Source organism: Malaclemys terrapin, chromosome 9 (assembly GCF_027887155.1).
Source record: "Malaclemys terrapin pileata isolate rMalTer1 chromosome 9, rMalTer1.hap1, whole genome shotgun sequence".
Lineage (NCBI taxonomy): Eukaryota > Metazoa > Chordata > Testudines > Emydidae > Malaclemys > Malaclemys terrapin.
The window spans coordinates 91,144,212-91,165,684 of record NC_071513.1 but is presented as its reverse complement, the minus strand read 5'-3'; the positions used below and the strand labels follow the sequence as shown (position 1 = coordinate 91,165,684).

The 21,473-nt window shown below is 43.5% G+C and overlaps 1 protein-coding gene across 2 annotated transcripts in view; it reads right to left on the bottom strand.

The window, feature by feature from the left end:
• The window catches only part of FNDC3B (fibronectin type III domain containing 3B), a 371,221-nt gene that overhangs the window by 295,651 nt on the left and 54,097 nt on the right, over positions 1 to 21,473 (bottom strand). For both annotated transcript variants that reach the window (XM_054039466.1, XM_054039465.1), the window contains exon 2: positions 6,313 to 6,451. In XM_054039466.1, the coding sequence (XP_053895441.1) occupies positions 6,313 to 6,423 (111 nt within the window). In that variant the 5' untranslated portion in view covers positions 6,424 to 6,451. The remainder of the gene's footprint in view (positions 1 to 6,312; positions 6,452 to 21,473) is intronic.

Here is a 21,473-nt window from a genome sequence, read left to right as displayed (position 1 = left end):
GGGAAAATTCAGTATCACTGTGTAACACAAGTACTCCACTAGGCAGGCAATTCTAAGCCTCATGATATTTGAAAGCAATATACTGCCATTGTTGAAAACAAAAAGAAAAAGATAATTGTGCAAGAGGACAGCTGGGCAGAGTTCAGTCATCAGCATCCTTTGCTTAAAGGCATCATTCACTAAGATGATAAAATTAAACTTGCGATGTTTAGAAAAAAAAGTATGTTCTGAGCTCCAAAGACGGCTTTCCAAATAACAAACTTCATCCATGGGTTACTTCTGTAACTCTGCCTGCCATTGTCAGCAATCCTGGATCTCATTTCTTTTTTAAAGTGCATTGGAACAGTTTGAATTCCACGGTGTTTAAACCTATGGATTTTAAATCTTGCTTTAGATCTTCCTTGGACTGATTAAATCCTAAAATGCCACTCAACAAAGGCAACTTAGACAGGTCATGATTTCAAAGCTATGTGGCTCCCCTCTTGAAAAACATGTGTATCATCCTTTTCCCACAGAAGAGATTGTACTGGAAGACAATGTATTTTCTTTGGGTATGTCTACACTACAGCTGGGAAAATGCTTCATAGCATGGGTAGACAGACATGTGCTAAAGACAGCTGTGGCAGCACAGTCGGCAGCTCAGGCTAGCCACCTACGTACAATCCCATCCGATCCCCTAGATACCTATTTGGGCAGCTAGCCCAAGGTGCCACCTGTGCCAGGCCACACTGCTACCTTTAGTGTGCTAGCTCAAGCCAAGCTAGCATGTGTCTGTCTACTCATGCTGGGAAACACCTTTCCAGCTGCAGTGTAGACATACCCATAGAAAACTCATTTTCTTCTTCCATAGATATCATTGTTATTTCTGATGCGAGTAACTCCTTTTTGATGTCACTGATTACTTCTGAGTTTTCCTGTATTCTTCAGCTAAGGAGACATCAGCAAACTGAGCTGCTTTGTAAAATGTCATCTACTGGTATAGAGAAGGAAAAGGCCTCCAAGGAATATATACCATTGGTGATATGAGAAGCTGCTAAAAGGCTGAGAAATATGGAAGAGAAGTAGTGTCAGAATAGAGACGATAACTTTAAAATGACCAGAGATGATCTTCTGGATCTACATTAACAAAGAATACCCCAGAAATCTTACTTCCTATTATAACATGCATATATACAAACACAGAGAAACTGGTTTATCCTAGTGGAGGCTCTTTTACATATAGCAGGGGTGGCCAAACTTACTGACTCTCCGAGCTGAATATGACAATCTTCAGACGTTCAAGAGCTGGGGTGTGCGTGCTGGTGCTCGGGGCTTCAGCCCCACAGTGGGGTTGTGGGGGTAGGGGGTTCTGCCCTGCAAGGGGGCGGGGGGCCTGCGGACTTCGGCCCCGCAAGAGGTGCCTTTCTGAGCTTGGGGCTTTAGCTCTGCTCCTGCTGAAGCACCGAGCCCCGGCAGGCGCACCCCAAGGGGTTGAAGCCCCAAGACTCCCCTCCCTGCTAGGAAGAAGAAGCCTCTAGCCCCACCACCTCACCTTGGGGCTGAAGTCCTATGGGGCCCCTCCTCCCCCATCTGACAGGCAGAAAATGGAGGGGACATGGGGGAGGGAGGGAGGGCTCTCTGAGACACATTTTAACTGTAAAAGAGCCTCATGTGGCTGGCGAGCCACAGTTTGGCCACCCCTGACATATAGTTGGGCAGAATCTGGATGCTAGAAAGTAGATTTGATCTTGTTTTAATACCTTTCCAGAGAAAAAAGGTTAGTCTATCTTCCTGATTTATCAAATAAAGCTGCACTTGACTCAAAAGCGGATCCTGTATTCTCAAAGCCTGGTTGACCTTTATCTGTTTTTGTGAACAAAATGCAGAAGCAATTCAAAACAGTAAGCTGATCTGAAGTACTGTATCACAAATATTTGTAGTTCCTTAATTCATTCAACTTCTAAAGAAGTCCTGTTAATAAGTCCAGATGCAGCTGTTTAACTACTGTACAGGAATGAAGCTGTTAGAAGCCTGCAAGTTCTTGCAAGGTTCCCAGCAGAGTACGCAGATTGGTTGCACTTCACTATGAGTAGAAGCTAAGGGCCACATATTGCGGTATGACCAGAAAAAGGGGAAGTTAAAATCTCACCCTAAATATGAGGGCAAGTACAGTTAATTAAGTATCATGCAGAGTCTTCTATACGCCATAGTGAAATGATGCATCTCATGCACACTGTATATGAACTCCCTTCCTTACTTGCAAAGTGCACGGAGTAAAAAGTGATGGGCAAATAACTGGTGTGTCTGAAGAAACATGGGTGTAAGTGTGCTCTTCATCATTTTAAAGAATCCTTATTGAGGTTGCAGGAACAAACCATCCCGATGTGTAGAAAGAATAGTAAATATGGCAGGCGACCAGCTTGGCTAAACAGTGAAATCCTTGCTGATCTTAAACGCAAAAAAGAGGCTTATAAGGAGTGGAAGATTGGACAAATGACCAGGGAGGAGTATAAAAATATTGCTCAGGCGTGCAGGAGTGAAATCAGGAAGGCCAAATCACACTTGGAGTTGCAATTAGCAAGAGATGTTAAGAGTAACAAGAAGGGTTTCTTCAGGTATGTTAGCAACAAGAAGAAAATCAAGGAAAGTGTGGGCCCCTTACTGAATGAGGGAGGCAACCTAGTGACCGAGGATGTGGAAAAAGCTAATGTACTCAATGATTTTTTTGCCTCTGTCTTCACGCACAAGGTCAGCTCCCAGATTGCTGCACTGGGCAGTACAGCATGGGGAGAAGGTGGCCAACCCTCTGTGGAGAAAGAAGTGGTTCGGGACTATTTAGAAAAACTGGACGTGCACAAGTCCATGGGGCCGGATGCGCTGCATCCGAGGGTGCTAAAGGAGTTGGCGGGTGAGATTGCAGAGCCATTAGCCATTATTTTTGAAAACTCATGGCGATCGGGGGAGGTCCCAGATGACTGGAAAAAGGCTAATGTAGTGCCCATCTTTAAAAAAGGGAAGAAGGAGGATCCGGGGAACTACAGGCCAGTCAGCCTCACCTCAGTCCCTGGAAAAATCATGGAGCAGGTCCTCAAGGAATCAATTATGAAACATTTAGAGGAGAGGAAAGTGATCAGGAACAGTCAGCATGGATTCACGAAGGGGAAGTCGTGCCTGACTAACCTAATTGCCTTCTATGATGAGATAACTGGCTCTGTGGATGAGGGGAAAGCAGTGGATGTGTTATTTCTTGACTTTAGCAAAGCTTTTGATACTGTCTCCCACAGTATTCTTGCCACCAAGTTAAAGAAGTATGGGCTGGATGAATGGACTGTAAGGTGGATAGAAAGCTGGCTAGATCGTCGGGCTCAACGGGTAGTGATCAATGGCTCCATGTCTAGTTGGCAGCCGGTTTCAAGTGGAGTGCCCCAAGGGTCGGTCCTGGGGCCGGTTTTGTTTAATATCTTTATTAATGATCTGGAGGATGGTGTGGACTGCACTCTCAGCAAGTTTGCAGATGACACTAAACTAGGAGGCGTGGTAGATACACTAGAGGGTAGGGATCGGATACAGAGGGACCTAGACAAATTAGAGGATTGGGCAGAAAAAAACCTGATGAGGTTCAACAAGGACAAGTGCAGAGTCCTGCACTTAGGACGGAAGAATCCCATGCACTGCTACAGACTAGGGACCGAATGGCTAGGTAGCAGTTCTGCTGAAAAGGACCTAGGGGTCACAGTGGACGAGAAGCTGGATATGAGTCAACAGTGTGCTCTTGTTGCCAAGAAGGCTAACGGCATTTTGGGCTGTATAAGTAGGGGCATTGCCAGCAGATCGAGGAACGTGATCGTTCCCCTTTATTCGACATTGGTGAGGCCTCATCTGGAATACTGTGTCCAGTTTTGGTCCCCACACTACAAGAAGGATGTGGAAAAATTGGAAAGAGTCCAGCGGAGGGCAACAAAAATGATTAGGGGTCTGGAGCACATGACTTATGAGGAGAGGCTGAGAGAACTGGGATTGTTTAGTCTCCAGAAGAGAAGAATGAGGGGGGATTTGATAGCAGCCTTCAACTACCTGAAGGGGGGTTCCAAAGAGGATGGAGCTCGGCTGTTCTCAGTGGTGGCAGATGACAGAACAAGGAGCAATGGTCTCAAGTTGCAGTGGGGGAGGTCCAGGTTGGATATCAGGAAAAACTATTTCACTAGGAGGGTGGTGAAACACTGGAATGCGTTACCTAGGGAGGTGGTGGAGTCTCCTTCCTTGGAGGTTTTTAAGGCCCGGCTTGACAAAGCCCTGGCTGGGATGATTTAGCTGGGAATTGGTCCTGCTTTGAGCAGGGGGTTGGACTAGATGACCTCTTGAGGTCCCTTCCAACTCTGATATTCTATGATTCTATGATTCTATGATAATTAGGCACCTCTCTTGGGGACCTACTAGTAATATTAGGCAGCAGTCACTTGGTGGCTGAGCACTTATTAACACAAGATCAGATTTCCCTGTGCCCCAGTCTGGCTCAATCCTTTTAAATTGATGACTAAACAAGTATGTACAACGTTCTGTACATACACTGTTCAGAATTAGCCTCTGTGGAAAAAAGATGTATCAGTTCTGTAAACATCATCTGGAATATTATAAATCATTTCCATAACTTTTCCATCATTAGAAGTACATTGGAGAGTTGTAAATACAGGTCTTAAAACCACAACCGTATATTAGCAAATACTGCAACATTCAAATTCCAAAACAGATATTTCATTCAAGAAATCTATTGTACATGAGTTTAACTAATTTCATGGAGCTCAATATCTATTTCACCTCAAAATTCATGTCTCGGGCTCTTTTTTATAACCTTTCCTGAGGAGAAAAAAAATCATCATTATTGGAGACTAATCTAGATTCAAGATGATGGTTCAGTATCTTTTCAAAAAGGATTCAGGTCTGGATTTTGAATACCTCAAAGTGAAGTGATATCTGGATCCAAAGTTTTGATTCAACCTATTATAAAGACAGCAGGCCATTTAATGGAACGTAAGGCTAGCAGGGACCATTAGATCATCAAGTCTGACCATATCACTGGCCACAACCATCACCTGCATACTAATCCCAACAACTGGATTTAGACCAAGGTATAACAGCCCTCAGGAAGCTGAACTATCATGTGCCACAGACAGAAAATAGGAGGGACGGTAATGCACTATTTGCATAATCCAGATACAGATCTGGGTTGGATTTCAAACACACTCCCAAATTTTACAGGTGTTTATACACAGGTTTTAGTTCAGGTCCATCTCTATTAAGTTCTTATAGCCAGTAAATGGCCCAAATTAGGCCTCTAAATCCGCATTTTACTCATCCAATGAAGAGTTGTCTGATTTTCAGATATGCCCAACATCCTCAGTTTTCCCTGAGCACTGCATAGCACCTCTGAATCAGGCTAGTTCTATTAGAAGGCCTGTATTCTCCATGTCTGCAGTGCAGGCTGTATCTCCCCAGGGTGGTGAGAGTAATATCCTCCTCCCAACCCTGTTGAGGAGCAGTATCAGGTGGGATTCAGGATATTAGGACAGCAGTTCAGGCTGACAGGGCATTCCTATCCCTTCCAGGTGGAAAAGCTCTCAGTGCTCTGTAGCCATACTACCTCTGGCTGTGAGAATAGCCCCCATCAAAATCCATAAAGGCATCCTCTCATCCTCCATCAAGTCCCTCCTCTCCCATAATACCTACAGTGAATTACAACATGATAATGGCTAGGCTATGATCACTACCATTACCTGGCTAAGAATTGTGAACATACTATTATATCTGTTACCCTTCTGACCCATCCCAACCTGCCTATTTGTCTCATCCACCAGTTAAGTCTTGTCTTGTAGAGTTTTAAGCTCTTTGCAGCAGTGACTGCCATTTATTTTATGTTTGTACAACAACTAACACAACAGGGCCCACTGGTTGTAACTCTAAGGTACTACTGCAATACAAGGTTGTTTTTTTTTAATTATTAATGACCCATATTAATATTATTATGGAACTAGATGCCTAATTTCAGGCACCAAAGTTTGACAATTTTGTCCCATTATTTTGAATTCCAGTGAATATATTTAAACACCAGATGGAACTGATCATTGCAAAAGCAGTGATGCAATACAATATCCAGGCCTCAGTGTAGGCATTCCAGTATTTGAGTCAAATTCTGCCCTCAAATACATGGCATAGTTCTCCGTGAAGTTAATGGGAGCCAAGCACAAGCGCCAAGGTCACTATTTGGCCCTTAGATAGGTCACATTCAGACCATTCAATGGCTCTTAAATTCCCACTCATCCCACAAAGCTTACTGACCTGCTGTGATCCGTCTCCATTCACTATGTGAGGCATCATGGCTACCTCCCCATTCAGCAACGGTGGCAGCTCCAGCGGGATTTGGTCGGTCATCATCATTGTGACGTACATTCATGGAGAATTTTCCTCCACGGGCTTCCTGCAAGACAGACATGTTTTAAATTAAATTTTCTTTTAAATGTAGACTTAGAAAAACCTATTCATACTTCAGTAGGGTGGTACCCTTCCCATTAAGGCTATTTGCTTAAAAAGGTATATCCTGGTCCGAGGGAAACTGGATGAGAGGACTGTTAATGGCTTTCAGATCATGTCATGGATAAATCCATTGCTTTCTAAGAAACAGTCTAGAATTAGTATTCAGCAAAATAAACATGGTGACGTTTTTACTCTTTTTCTTCAGGGCTTTTCAAGCATTAATATCTTCAGCCAGAGCCTTCATCCCAGATCTTAAATTTCTGAATGATAATATGAGTAGCTTATGGTTCAGTTTGTTGATTTGTAATAACACAACGCTCACACTGTAAGGTAGTTCTTGGAACCTGCTTCCTTTGCATATTTAACATTCATAAGAGATTCTATTACTCTTGACATTAAGATACGGCAAGAGCCAAGTGCTTTTAATCCCTTGATAGCACTTCTACAGACAACATGAATTGTAAAAAGAGCAAACTTTCAATTTTCGGTGGTCCCCACTTAATTGTGACATAAGTGAAGAGAAAGCTCTTGCCTAGAATCTTATCCAACATGTAGAAAGTGGACCACTGTGTAGGAGAGTACGTAAGAAGAATTTGTAATGAAACACACTATCTTCACTATAATACCATCCCTTGCAGATAATTATTTGAAGTGTTACATAAGAAAAGTTGCTACAACTCAAATGAAAGCTTTGTAATAAGAAGTTTTATAATTCAGTGTTAATAGCATCATGCTGTTTTACAAGGCAATAATCCAGTTCCTTAATGAATAAATGACAGGACCTAAAGTCAATAGTTTATCCTGACAAAGGAAGCAGACTTTTGCACAAATCCCCATGGTCCTAATGCTAACTGAATTTATTTAATGCCTTTCATGACAAAGAATCCTGAAATGCTTACAAATGATTAATATATAACATCAATAAAATTTAGGTAGGAAAACCTATCAATTGTGGTGAAGTGTAGTAACCAGGTAGATAAGTGGCACACACAATGCTGAACAGCTCTGCACAGAAGGGAAATTGGGGGAGGGGGGAGGGACAACAAAGGGGAAACCCTATTTATATGGAGAGTGTTGTAGGATCTCCGTGGAATAGACAGGACTTTGCTCTTTAAAGTTACAGCTACAAGAGCCATACAATATAAATAGCGTGGAATTCAATTTATCTGCTATAGGAAGGGTAAGAAGCTGAGTCAACCCTGCCAGGATTAGAACCTGTGGTTCCATGGAGTCTAGATAGTTATAACCTGATACACAGACCATTAAGCCACTCCCTCTCCTGCTGCTAGTATTTAAATTTAGATTTTTAAAAGCCATGTTTAAATGTAAATGGATGGGAAACTAAACTACGCTCTCTCTTCACCATTATATACTTATTTACTTAGATTTGTTGAAAATGAGCCCATCCAGAGCTCAACATTAAAATCCAGTCAGCTACAGAGCAATCTAACTACCAGAGAATAAATCAAACCATGAGTGAATATTCTGATCAACTGTGACAGCCCACTTGTGTAACGAGAATGATCAAAATGACTATTTAAAACTCTGCACCCCTTAAGCTGAATAGTGTTGAACCTTTCACTCTTATCATCATGTAAAACATCTTTACACACAGAAAGTAATGGTGAACCAACCTACATCTCTTCTAAAACAAGCGTCCTGCTCACCACCATTACCATTCCTCTGGTATATATCTGTAAAGGCTATTTTGATGTAGCTGGTGCCAAATTTGCATGATTCACATAGTTCTTTCTGATGTTCTCACTACCCTAAAAATACAGCTTTTCTAATTGTCACTCCAACTTAATATAAACAGATGGCATTTATTTCAAAATGAAAGACTCTCCTCCTTTTATCTGAGACCCAATTATAGGACTCAAATTCTCACCAAGTTTTGAGGAGTAACATAAGGTAACAAACAAAAGGCAGATATATATCTACTAGTGATCAGCTAAACAATAAGTCCATGTCTTTGTGCTTTAAGTCTCATTCTAGGCCTGGGTCAAGCATTAGTGTGGGCCTATATCACAACCCTATACCATTTGCCCCACATATTGACCCACAGTGACTACACACACAAAAAAGGAATCTGGAAACCAAATCCCCCCCCTCGCTCACAACATCAAGCACCATGATCCAACCATCCATCATCTGACAAAATCTCCTTGGCTCTGAAATGTAAAGCTGGCAGCTGAAAAAGTCTTCTCTACTCGTCACATGAGCGACACATGTCTGCCTGAGGCCCTCCACACCTTTCCTCACCAAGGCGTTTTGCCAACTCTCACAATTTTTACTGCGAGTTTTGTAGTATCTCAGGGGCTTCTTAAAGCCCCAGGATCCTGGAGCCAGGTGATTACATGAAAATCTCAGCTTTTTTTTTTATTATTATTATTTTTTAGCCCTCATGATTGTTGAGAAAAGTTTGAAAAGATGAACCCTACAAGTTCAAAACCCAGAATATAACTCAAACTCCAAAATTATTTTAAATCTCACAATTTTGGAGGTCCCACAATTCATCATTATTAAATCGCTGGGAATTGGCAATACAACCAAGGCCCTGCAAAACCTAGCTGTAACCATTCTGTGTCCTGGTTGTACAGATCACTTAGGAAAAAACATGACTCTAGTTGTTTTCCAATTAAATTAGATTAATTCATGCAACAGCTATTTGTATCGCTGGTCCATGAAGGCTTTCAATGTGAGTTCATCAATCATACATAGAGAATAGCTTCACATTACTGATCTTTTTCTGGCATTTTTTGGCAAGCCAATCTACAGCACATATGTCCTCAATTCATTCCTGTTTTTTTAAGGTATATATATAACTGCATGAAGGAGTTCTGAAAGGACTACAAGGCTGACAGGAGCCATTATAAACACATTAAAATGCACATACAAATCCATGACAAATCCATCCAGTCTGAATCTGGAAGTTTGAGTTTTAAAAGAGACATTTTTAATCTCAAAATAATGCAATGCCATTTTTATTTATTTAAACATAGACTGTAGTTTGAAACTATATTTTTCCATAGTAAATTTCCCCACTCCAGGCGCAACAAACCAATGTGCTGACGTGTATTTGCTGAATGTCATTATTTAAAAGTTAGTAGTTGCATTCTCACTACGGCCATGTCTACACTAGCCTTTTTTTCAGAAAAGTTTCCTCCTATTGCCAATACTGGTGCAACTCCACCAATAATGGCAACACTAGTTGTTGACAATGCACTGTTGGCCATTGGCATTTTCCAACACAGTTGTTTAGACCTGTTCTCTGCAAGGTTAGATAGCATGCTGTTTAAATCACTGGCAACCATAAGAACCATCTCTACACTAGGTGGAAGTGCACCAGGTTTTTAACAATGGTGAGAAATTTTCACCAGAAAGCCCTAGTGCAGATACAATTGAAGTCCCAATTGAAATTATACCACAGACTTTAATGTATCAAGCCCTAAACTTTTAGAACCAGTTTCAGATACTGACCCATTAGGTTTCTCTTTCTTATTGATTCTTGATTAACAAGAGAAAACAATGTATCTTTCAAATTTGCCAACATCCCCCTCACAATGCAACAGTTGCTCTCACACAACCAATTTCATTAATTTGATTGACATACACGATCAACTTTGTCTCTAAGAAGTAAAGCACATTACTTGCAAGAAAACTCAGGCCAAGGGGCTGGGAAAACAAATTCAGAGTTCAGGACATGAGAACTTCTCTGCTTTGCTTAAAATATGAAATACCATATACTAATCCAAAGCCTGAATCAAACAAAACCCCAACGTTTTTTCTGGTTCTAAAAAGTTGAATAAATTTAAACTTTTAGAAAATATTTCCTGTGTGTCTGCATTCCCTGGGTTTGGCTGGAACAGGATACGGAAATACCACTATTCAGTGAGAGAGGCTGTGTTTCCAAGCTAGTTATGTCCAGGAAATACTAGAAATTTCATAAGGTTTCGAGCTCAGTTTCTTGACCAAGGAAGTAAGGATAAGCATCCAAGCTTTTGGATGTTTTTCCACCCAAACTGAGCTTCCAAACCTTTTGATGTTTACTAGTCAATACTGTGAACCTGATCTTCTACTTTGTAATGCAATGTCCTACCTCTCACAAAAGAAGTTGATGATCCTTAAGTTTCCTTATTGATTCAATATGTGAATTAGTAATACATATAGTAGTTGCATATGACAACAGATGGAAACTTAAAAACACAGAGAAGAACAAAATAGAACTATCCAAAACAAATTTCCATGTATGATGAATTAAGATGACCCAATGTGTTAAGATACAGTCATCCTTAAATTCCAAGAGGAGTTTAAACACATTGAGATAGCCTAACAGTCTATTTTTTCTTAGGTTTTGACTTCACTTTAGTTATGGTACAAGCCAAGATAATTCATGATATTTCCACCTCTTTCTTTTACAAAACTAAAAAACCTCTTCCAGCTAAGGCAGACAGAATTTCAAAATGAGAACCTAGCAAAGTAATAGTCCTTCTAAATATTGAGCTTTATGAACTGGTTTCTATAAAAAAAAATGTTTACCTACCTTTCGTAACTGTTGTTCTTCAAGATGTGTTGCTGGTGGCCATTTCATTCTAGGTGTGCGTGCGCCCACACGTGGCCACCAGAGATTTTTACCTTAGTGGTACCCATAGGGCCAGCTGTGGCGCCCTCTAGAGTGCCGCGCTTATGCCGCGATATATCAGGCGCCACCAGCCCACACCCTCTCAGTTCCTTCTTGACGACAATTCCAACAGAAGGGTAAGAAGGCGGGTAATAGAATGAACATGAGCAACACGTCTCAAAGAACAACAATTTGAAAGGTAGGTAACCGTTTTTCTTCTTCGAGTGCTTGCTCATGTCGATTCCATTCTAGGTGACTCACAATAAGTATCAATGGAGATGGGCTCAGAGTTCACCATCGTGCAGCTAATAGCAGTGTTCTGCCAAAGCCAGCATCATCTTGAGCCTACTGGGTGTGCACATAGTGCAACGCGAACGTATGAACGGACGACCAGGTGGCAAGACAAATTTCTTGGATCGGCGCCTGCACCAGGTCAGGCCGCTGAAGGTGCCTGCGCTCTAGTGGAATAAGCCATCACAATTGTCGGCGGGGGCACCTTCGCCAGCTCGTAGCAGTAACGGATACAGGCTGATACCAGGCAACCCTTCATCCTGTCTGCGACAGCAACAAACAATTGTGTTGACTTACAGAACGACTGTGTTCTATCAATGTAGAAGGCCAGCATCAGTCTGACATCCAGTGTATGCAACCTGTGCGCCTCATCTGATGCATGAGGCTTCAGACAGAGGACCGGTAAGTAAATGTCTTGGCCAGTGTTGAACTGAACTGGGAAACAACCTTGGCCAGAAAAGCCAGGTGCGGAGGCAGCTGGACTTTGTCCTTGTAGAAGACTGTATAAGGTGGCTCCGACGTGAGCACACTGATCTCGGACACCCGCCAGGCCAAAGTTATAGCGACCAAGAAGGAGACCTTCCAGGAGAGAAGCAGAAGGGAGCAGGAAGCTCAGGGTTCGAGCAGCAGGGGAGTGGGGGCACGAGCTTTGAAAACACAAAATTCAGGTACCATGGGGGGGACAAGGTCCTGGATGTGCAGGTAAAGGCGCTCCAGACCCTTTAGGAAGTGCGCCATCATGGGATGGGTGAAGATCGGCCTATCCTGAAGTGGAGGGCGGAACGCCAAAATGGCGTCCAGGTGTACCTTGACCGAAGACAAAGACAAGCCCTGGAGCTTAAGATGCAGCAAATAGTCCAGAACGTCCTGCAGTGGGTCTCCTCTGGACGAAAGTGCTTGTCTGAGGCCCAATATGCGAAGCGCTTCCACCTTGCCACATAGGTAGCCCTGGTGTAAGGCTTCCTTCTGCCCAGGAGGACCTGTTGGACTGCAGCGGAGCACTCTTGCCCATCTGTACTTAGCCACGCAGCAGCTACACCATCAGGTGCAGCGATGCCAGATTCAAGTGCAACAGATTGCCATGGTTCTGGGACAGCAGATCTGGTTGGAGAGGTAACTGCAGTGGGTCGGTCACCAAAAGACTCAGTGCATGATGAACCAATGCTGGCGAGGCCACTCCGAAGCTATGAGGAGGATAGATGCTTTGTCTTGCTTTACCTTTAGCAGGACCCTGTGGATAAGCAGCACTGGCGGAAAGGCATATATCTGCATTCCCAACCACGGAATCAAGAAGGTGTCTGATAGTGATCCATTGTCTCTGCCATGCAGAGAACAGAATACGTGGCACTTTCTGTTCCATCTAGATGCAAACAGGTCCACCTGGGGAGTCCCCCACCTTCGGGGATCAGGCTGACCATTTCCAGATGAAGGGACCATTCTTGGTGAGACAAGAAGGTCCTGCTGAGGTGACCTGCCAGGACACTGTTGCTTCCAGGTAGGTGGGTGCCCGTGCCCACCAGATGGATGGCATTCCGCATGCAAAAGTTCCAGAGGCTGAGCACCTCCCGACACAGGGCCGAAGACCTGGCGCCGCCCTGCCTGTTGATGTAATACGTTGCAGCCGTATTGTCCATGAAGACCTGCACCACCTTGCCTCTCAGGTGGGGCAAGAACATTTCACAGGCCAGGTGCATCGTCTTGAGCTCCCTGACATTGATATGAAGGGCTAAAATGCTGCAGCCAGTGGCCCTGGTGTTGAGCTCACTTGGGTGGGACCCCCAGCCCAGGTCCGAAGCGTCTGAGACCAGGGTGAGCACGGTGCTGGGGACACAGAGGGAACGCCATGCAGCACTGACTTGGGACCTAGCCACCAGTCCATGGACAAGAGACATGGTTCGGTACCGTGACCACTCGGTCCAGGAGGTGCCTGCTGGGAACATAAACCGTTGCCAGCCACATCTGCAGGGGTCTCAAATGAAGCCGGGCATGACTGACCACGTACGTGCTTGTTGCCACGTGGCCCATCAACTGCAGACATGTGTAGGCCGTGGTGATCAGATGCCTCCTTATATGGGCTATGAGATCCGACATGGCCTGAAAGTGTGCTTCCGGAAGTAAGGCCCTGGCTGACATGGAGTCAATAACCACTCCGATAAACTCTATGCACTGGACCGGCATTACCGTCGACTTTCCTTTGTTTATTAACAGGCCCAGGTCGCTGCAGGTGGAGCCCAACAGATCAAGGCTTCTTTGCACCTGCTCTGGAGACCTGCCCTTGATGAGCCAGTCGTTGACATATGGAAAGATCTGGACCCTCCCCAACGTCTGAGGTAAGCTGCTTCCGGCACTATGCATTTAGTGAACACCTCTGGGGGCTGACAGGCTAAAGGGTAGCACCGTGAACTGGAAGTGGCGCCCATTCACTATGAAACGCAGAAAACATGTGTGTCCAGCGAATATGGAGACATGGAAGTAAGCGTCGCTGAAATCGAGAGCAGCGTACCCGTGCCCCAGATCCAGGGAAGGGATAATGGAGGCCAGGGAGACCAATGCGGAACTTCATCTTCTTGAGAGACTTGTTGAGGCCACGCATGTATGGGTCTGAGGCCCCCATTGGCCTTCAGAATTAGGAAGTAATCAGGAATAGAATCCTCTTCCTTCCATTTCCTCAGGAACCACCTCCAAAGCCCCCAATTGCAGGAGCTTGTTGACCTCCTGAACCAGGAGTTGCTCATGAGGGACGGGGAAACAGGGGGGGAAGTAGGGGTATCCAAAAACTGCAGGGTATAGCCTCGAGCTACTATGTCCAGGACCCAGTGGTCCAACGTAACCCATGACCATGCCAACCAGTAAGGAGAAAGATGGTTGAGGAAAGGATAGGCAGGATCCGGACGGATGACTGGGGTGTCGCTCTCGAGTGCACCCTCAAAACGATTGCTTTTGGCCCCCTAGGTGTTTAGCGGGTCTGGACTGGGCTGGCATGCGGGAGGAAGGAGGGTGGCAACGGCTAAACCCAACGTCCCTTCTTCTTGCAGATCCCTGACGGGCTTGCCAAGGTCTTGATGACAGCAGAGGCCAGAATGGCTTTCTAGCAGAATGTGGGGGTATGCATGCCCAACGAGCGAAGGGTAGCCTTAGTGTCCTTCAACCCATGTAGCCTGGTGTCCATCTAATCAGAGAACAGCCCAACTCCATCAAAGGAGAGGTCTTGAACTGAGGCCTGCATCTCCTGGGAAAGGCCCACCATCTGGAGCCAGGAACTGCGGCGCATGACCATAGCCGATGTAACCACCCTCACCGCCAAGTCCCATGCCATTTGCAGGGAACATCTGGCTGCCGCGGTACCTTCCTCTACCAGGGTGCCAAACTCTTGAGCCTGACCCTGAGGAAGGGAATCCTGGAACTTTTTAAGACTGTCCCAAAGATTACAATGATATCGGCCCAGTAGGGCCTGATGGTTTGCCACCCAGAATTGTAGGCTGGATGTTGAATAAATTTTTCTGCCAAATAAATGGAGTTTTTTGGCTTCTTTAGGGAGCATCAAGCCCTTCTCCCAAAAATAAAGTTATCCGGGGTGCTAGCTCTGGAAAGTTCCGCACCCGCCTTGTATGGGGAAGATGAGGAAGACTTGGTCTCCGGTGGAGACGCTGAGGGCTTGGCCGCTGCAGGAAAGGGAGGTTTAGGGGTGGGTACGGGATCCTGACCTCTGAACGGGCTTCCAGTACCGGGCCCAATGCCAGTAGGACCACCGTCTGTTGCTCCTACGCGGCCACCAAGGAGCAATGCGAAGGGGGCATCATCATCACTGGAACACCCCATGTTCCCCAATACAGCCATTGCATTGGCCACTGGCCTTGCTGCCACTGCAGTGCCGTGGATGACAGAGTAGGTTCCGGTGCCCAATCCCGTCGCTAAGACCAGGGCAATGGGCTGAACAGGGCTTCCGTGCCAGAGGAACCACCTTCCGGCAACCATGGAGGAGCTGTCGATGCCCGAGTCTGTTTACTGGTCATGGCTTCCCGTGATTGCTGGCCAGGCATAACTGACTGGTGACTGTACCTGTGAGAGTGGTCCCAGTGCCTGGGAGACCTGCATCAGGGGGAACGGTGCCGGGGGGACCAGCAATAAAATGGGGAGTGTTCCCATGGTGCCAGCGATGGGGACTGACGTCTAGAGGTAGGTCGGCGAGAGGGTGAATGATGCCGGTCATAGTATGCGGAGCATCGACCCCGTGCCAGTCCAGGACAAGGAGTTTCCGGTCATCACTGTCCTGTTCCCAACACCACTTGCTGATCACCAGAGATGTCAGACCTGAATATTGAAGATGCCTGTATGTGATTTCTTGTAACATGGGACACCATTGCACACAGTACTTGCCAGGATGAGGATCATATTCCAAAGGCAAGGAAACCAAGATGACTGGAGCCCTTCATCCTGTTGCAGCCTTCATCTGCCTTCACAGCTATTGAGAAAAACTGTCTCTTCATCCACCTGCTCTGCCACTGAGGACTTGCCTAGTGGGGAGAAAAGGAGGGCGGGAATTGTATCGCTGGTCATCTGGAACCTCACCTTCCACCTTGCTACCTTGGATGACTCTGCCAGGAATGACAGAGACTCCTGATGGCACTGCTCTAAGGACCATGGGAACACACAAGCCGTTCCACAACATCAAGGTCACAATCCACTGGGGCATATTTCAAGGGTTTCAGTATTTAGGGATCCAACAAAGACCACAGGAAATAGAGAAATGGGAGAGGAAAGAATGCACCACAGCCTGACTCAACAATCCAGATCCAACTCTTCCACCGGGAAATGTCTGCCCCAACTGTGACAAGATATGTGGATTCCGGTTTAGTCTCATTAGCCACCTGTGCATTCACCAGCAATAACTGGCTATCATTTTATGAAAGACAATCACCCTCGAACTCTGAGGGATTGCTGCCAATGCAGTCCTCTCTCTCTTCAAAGTGCTTTACAAACATTATCTAATTAATCCTCATAACCTCCCTGCAAGACAGGTAAGGAGGTACTATACTAATGTTACAGATGGAGAAACAGGCAAAGAAAATCTCAGTGACTTGCCCAAGGTAACTCAATAAGCAGAGAGCTGGAGAGCTCTAGCAGAGAGCTAGAATTCAAGAACTCCTAGCTTTCCGTCATGTTCTCAAACCACTAGAGTATTCCATTTCTTAGATCACCACATATGAGTTTAAGATTGTACATTATTGCCACCATAGAAATCCTGAGATTGCCGCACAAGAAGAGAAAAATAGAAGAGGATTGTTGCAGAACACTTCCTCCTCAATTACCTTTAATATGCATGGCTTTTAAACAATTGGTTTTTAAATTTTGAAAATTACTTCTCAAGATGAAGTGAACATGATACTATATTGCCATAAGAAAGAAATCCAAACAAGCAAATCTGGGTCCACCACACATACTATTCCAAAATATCTGTTTTATCCAAAGAATTCTGCAACAAAAGTTGCCCTACTTTTTTATCCCAAGATATCTATTGCCTTTAAAAAGTAATCATCCTGACTCACACTTCAGGATCCTGACTCTGCAAATGCAGTTGCACTTCCTGATCCACCCAGATAGGCTAGAAATAGCTTTTAGATAAGTACTGACAGTGGCTAAAAAAGTAACATAATAGAATCTCAAATGAAAACAATTGAATCACTCTCATGTTAACAGCTGAAGAAGATAATCTAGTTGGATGTAATTCTCACATAGATGCACACGACGGGAGGGGATTTTCTCCATTTTGAATGTGCACCTGAACATTTTAAGATACATATAATCTAAAAGACTCTCCTCCCCACCATTTACATTCCAGCAACACTAACCATCTTCTGCAGGAAGTTAATTCACATCCTTCCGATCTGCTCATTGCCAACACCTACCCAAAAGCAAAGTAGCCAAGGACAGCATGGACATTGTAACTTCACAGGAAATCATCAGAGGCTATGCATATCATGCTGGCAAAACAGAGAAGTTAAGAGATAATATAAAAATAAGGCCAGGTCTACACTACAAACTTACAATGGTATAACCGCATCGCAAGGGCTGTGAAAATTCCACACCCACGAGCGACATAGTTATACCGACCTAACCCCCAGTGTAGACAGCACTCTGTCGACGGGAGGGCTGCAGCATTTTTAGTGTAGACCTGCCCTAAGTGTCTGATCCTGGGAGATGATGAGCACCCTTACTTGCAAAGAGGCCAAACCTTGAGAGGTTCAGACCTCTGCTAAAGATCTCTGGAAGGTTCTCAGCGCTTGTCAAGATTTGTCCCCTTGAAGTTATTGGACTTAATATCTGAGACGTATTATCTGGCACTTTATAAGAACTAATACTCAAATGTTTCCAGAAGTACTTGCAGTAAGAAAAAAAGTAAATAAATAAAAAGGAGGATTGGTAAGGGAAAATTTCATTTTATTTCACTTTCCTGCATTGAACAGGCAACAACCGCAGTGCAAAGTATTCTTCCATAAAAAGGAATGTTTCCTTGGTACAGTTTAGTACATTTCTAGAAAGCATGTTAGTTCTTTTAAATGTATGAGCGTTGGTAGCACAGTAGTTCTGTCTCTCTAATTAGAGAAGTCAGATTCCCAACATGATAAGATTAGGGTTTTTCAACTGGGATGATTTTGAACTGCCTCTGCTGGAGAAAGAGAACTGAAAAGCGCACGTTAGGCACCCAGCCACTTCAAGTTTTCCCATTAGTAAGGCTTCTGACCTTCCTAAAGTGCTTCTTTTATGTGTTATTATTAATAATACTCAGCACCAGCATACTAGCTTCAAAGTGCTTTTACAAACCCCAGTTAATGAATCCAGCCAGCTTTTCACATATTATTTAAAAACATGTTTCACAAAATGTATCTAAATCAACACGTACAATGTGATTCTATTTTTATTCCAGGTGAACAGTATATTCCGGCTCTGCAGCAAGTGCAGCTGTATGCAAGAAAAACTCTTGCCGTGGCTTGCCACTTGAATACAAGCAGGAGTGGTGATAATTGTTCATGTAGGAAAAGCCTCTTGAGACATGAGCAGTACCTGGAGGTATGCACACAGCTGGCTGGTCAGGGAACAAATAGTCTGGAATTTGTCTTCTTGTCTGATGTGTGTTCATTAGCCTAGTTAAATCACATCTGTCTGAAAGACGACTTAAACCTAAAAGCATTCTTTCTATGTCTAATTGCAAACATGGTAGGTTAATCTGAAAGCAACCCAAGAGACCGGCCTATTTGTAACAATTTATATGTTTTAATTGGATTGGTTAGGATAAGACAGATCTTTGTGCCAAACTGGTCTTCATCCTTTATTTCTTTTCAAAAAGAATGTAAGACGCAGGAATGGCTGACTGAAAAACTAACTGGCATTTTAGAAAATGGATGGCCATTGTTTCTCTACAACAGTGTCCCAAATATCAGATTACCCTATCAGAACTGCCCTGTAGAAAACACCCAGATAAATGAAAACAAGTTTAAAAATATATATACAAAATGCAGTTGGTTAAATGGTGTATTACAACTTTAAAACGGGGGATAATGGTTGAGATTGTCAAAAGCACCTATGTAGAGCTGGATGGAGGACAACAATTCCTTTCACAAAATAATTTTTGAAGTTTGGTTTTTCCCCCCCTCACACACTGGAACAAAAATAAAACCTTTTGAACATTTTCACGAAATGTAATTTTGTCAAAACCTCCAATTTATTTTTTATTTAAAAAGTCAGTTTTCAGTTCGGGCCTGTCTTTTTCATTGGAAAGTCCAACCTGAACGTCAGAAACTTTCCTCTCAAAGACTTCATCAAAATCAACACATTATTAAATAGCATATTTCAACAAAAACAACAAAAGTTTAATCAAAATATTCCAACCAGCTCTACACCTGACTTTGGACCACAAGTCCCTCTGACTCCCATTGAAAGTCAATGGGAGTGGTGCTCCCAAATCACTTAGGTGCTTTTGAAAATCCCACCCTAGAAGTCCAATCTGAACAGTGACTTCAATGTGGCTGCACTCACACGAGTTCAGAATTAGAGCCAGAGTAGTCATTATTTGTGAATTAAGCCTCCTGTATTTGGGAAAGAATCATTTTCCAGTCCAATCTCATGTACTGTAGGAATAGGTTACTACATGCATTAGAAATGGGACTAAACCTGCAACTTGGCTCCTAACTTTGAATTTAGGGAAAGAATTGAAGAAGCAAAATCTGTATTTAAATTTGCAGCTTTGACCCAATTCTGATCTAGATAGGTTACACCATTCTATCTCATGGAAGGGCATTTTAATTTACTCAGTGAAACTTTACAATAACCCCAGGTGCTAAACACTATTCTAATGTCTAGCCCAGCAAAAAAGTCAATTTTGTGCACAATATCATTTTTGAGAATCAATTTTTCCAGTCGAATGTTTGCACCATTTTCATTTATTGAAGCCAAAGTAATTAGAAAAGAACCTGGCATTCAATAAATCAATTATACAGGAAGGAGGCACAGAGAACATCCAACGTGTTGTTAACTAGCTGCAAATATCATGACTACAACAGCACATCAGGAAAGGAGAAGTTTAAGAATGAGGACATTAATTTAAATGGCATTATACTGTGAGGCAACTAAAACTAATCAGTGTATGAAACCTCTTACGAAATACCAGAACAAAGTCAGCAGGCTGGTACGCAGAGGAATCCTTAATCATTACAAATATAATGCAACTCTACTAGCCTTTTTCCATGTTGTTTTCTATTGTCCCAAGATACCTTGTGCAGTGTTGAAAATTTACAAACGTGTTTGTGTGTGTCCTACAACATTTACATGCCAAAAAGGGATATGAACTCAGATAAGACACAATGACACCAAATTCCTTCACATCCATAAGCTACACCAGGAGCAAATCTGGCCTAATAAAATAATTTAAGATCTGTAATGAGAACACCTGAACAGAACTCCACTAACTGTGGGGAACAACCCATGGATTCACTGCATTCTCATTTGCATGTATTTGTATGATAGCTAAATTAACCTGCTGTTCTGAAAAATCAGTTACTTTATAGATACATCATTGCTCTGTGAAATGAAAACAGTGCTTAATGGACACTGTCATTCAAACTGTCATAGGCTTATATCACTGAAATTACAGACAGCCAAACTACAAATAAAATAAAGTGCAACTTTAAGATACACCTGTCAACTACCATTTTATGAGAATTTTTTCTTTACCTTTTTATAAATGTCTCCTAGGAGCTAAAAATAGTTAGTCTTTCCTTGCCTATTGTATTCTTCCCCTTCTCCCAAAAAAGAGCATCTTTCTTCCTCCTTTTCTAATGATCACAGGATGCACCATACTGCCTCTTAAAAAAGACACCAGACAGACCTAACCCTTCTTACACAGCAGTGGCTATTGGTGGTTATTGAATTTTCAAATATTTTGTGGAGCTTAACAAATTATAACAGTTTTAAGATTGACTCAGGATCAATTTGACCTTTTTGGCATGTTTGACCTTTAAATTTCTGCCAAATAATTATTTTATAAAGGTAACAACATTTATACATTTCATAGTCTTGCATGTGACTTCCCTCAAATATGGATATTCATCAGCTTCCTCTCTCCCTGCTCCCTGAATAAAAACCATTTGAAAAACAAGAACAATGTCTATTGGCAAGCTTGTGGCCAGCTTCAATACAAGTTCACAAGATGAAAGGGGTAAGAGCACACTGAACCATATTCACACTACCCCCCTGCTCTTCTGAACTACTACAAACCACCCCAAAGAGGGCAGAAAGGAATTTCTGCAGGACCATCCTACTCTGCACCTTATTGTTACAGAGCTGGCAAGCCACAGAAAGAAGAGTGTGCTGTGCCACTGTGGGCCTCCCACTGAAGTCAATAAGGCATAAAGTTGAGTAGGGACTTAGGCCAGCAGTTCTCAACCAGGGGGCCGCAAGCTGGTTTCAGGGGGCCACAGGGCCCCACGGCTGAAGCATGGGGCCCTAAGGCCCCATCGGGCTGAAACCAGGAGCAGAGCCATGGGAAGCACCAGCACCA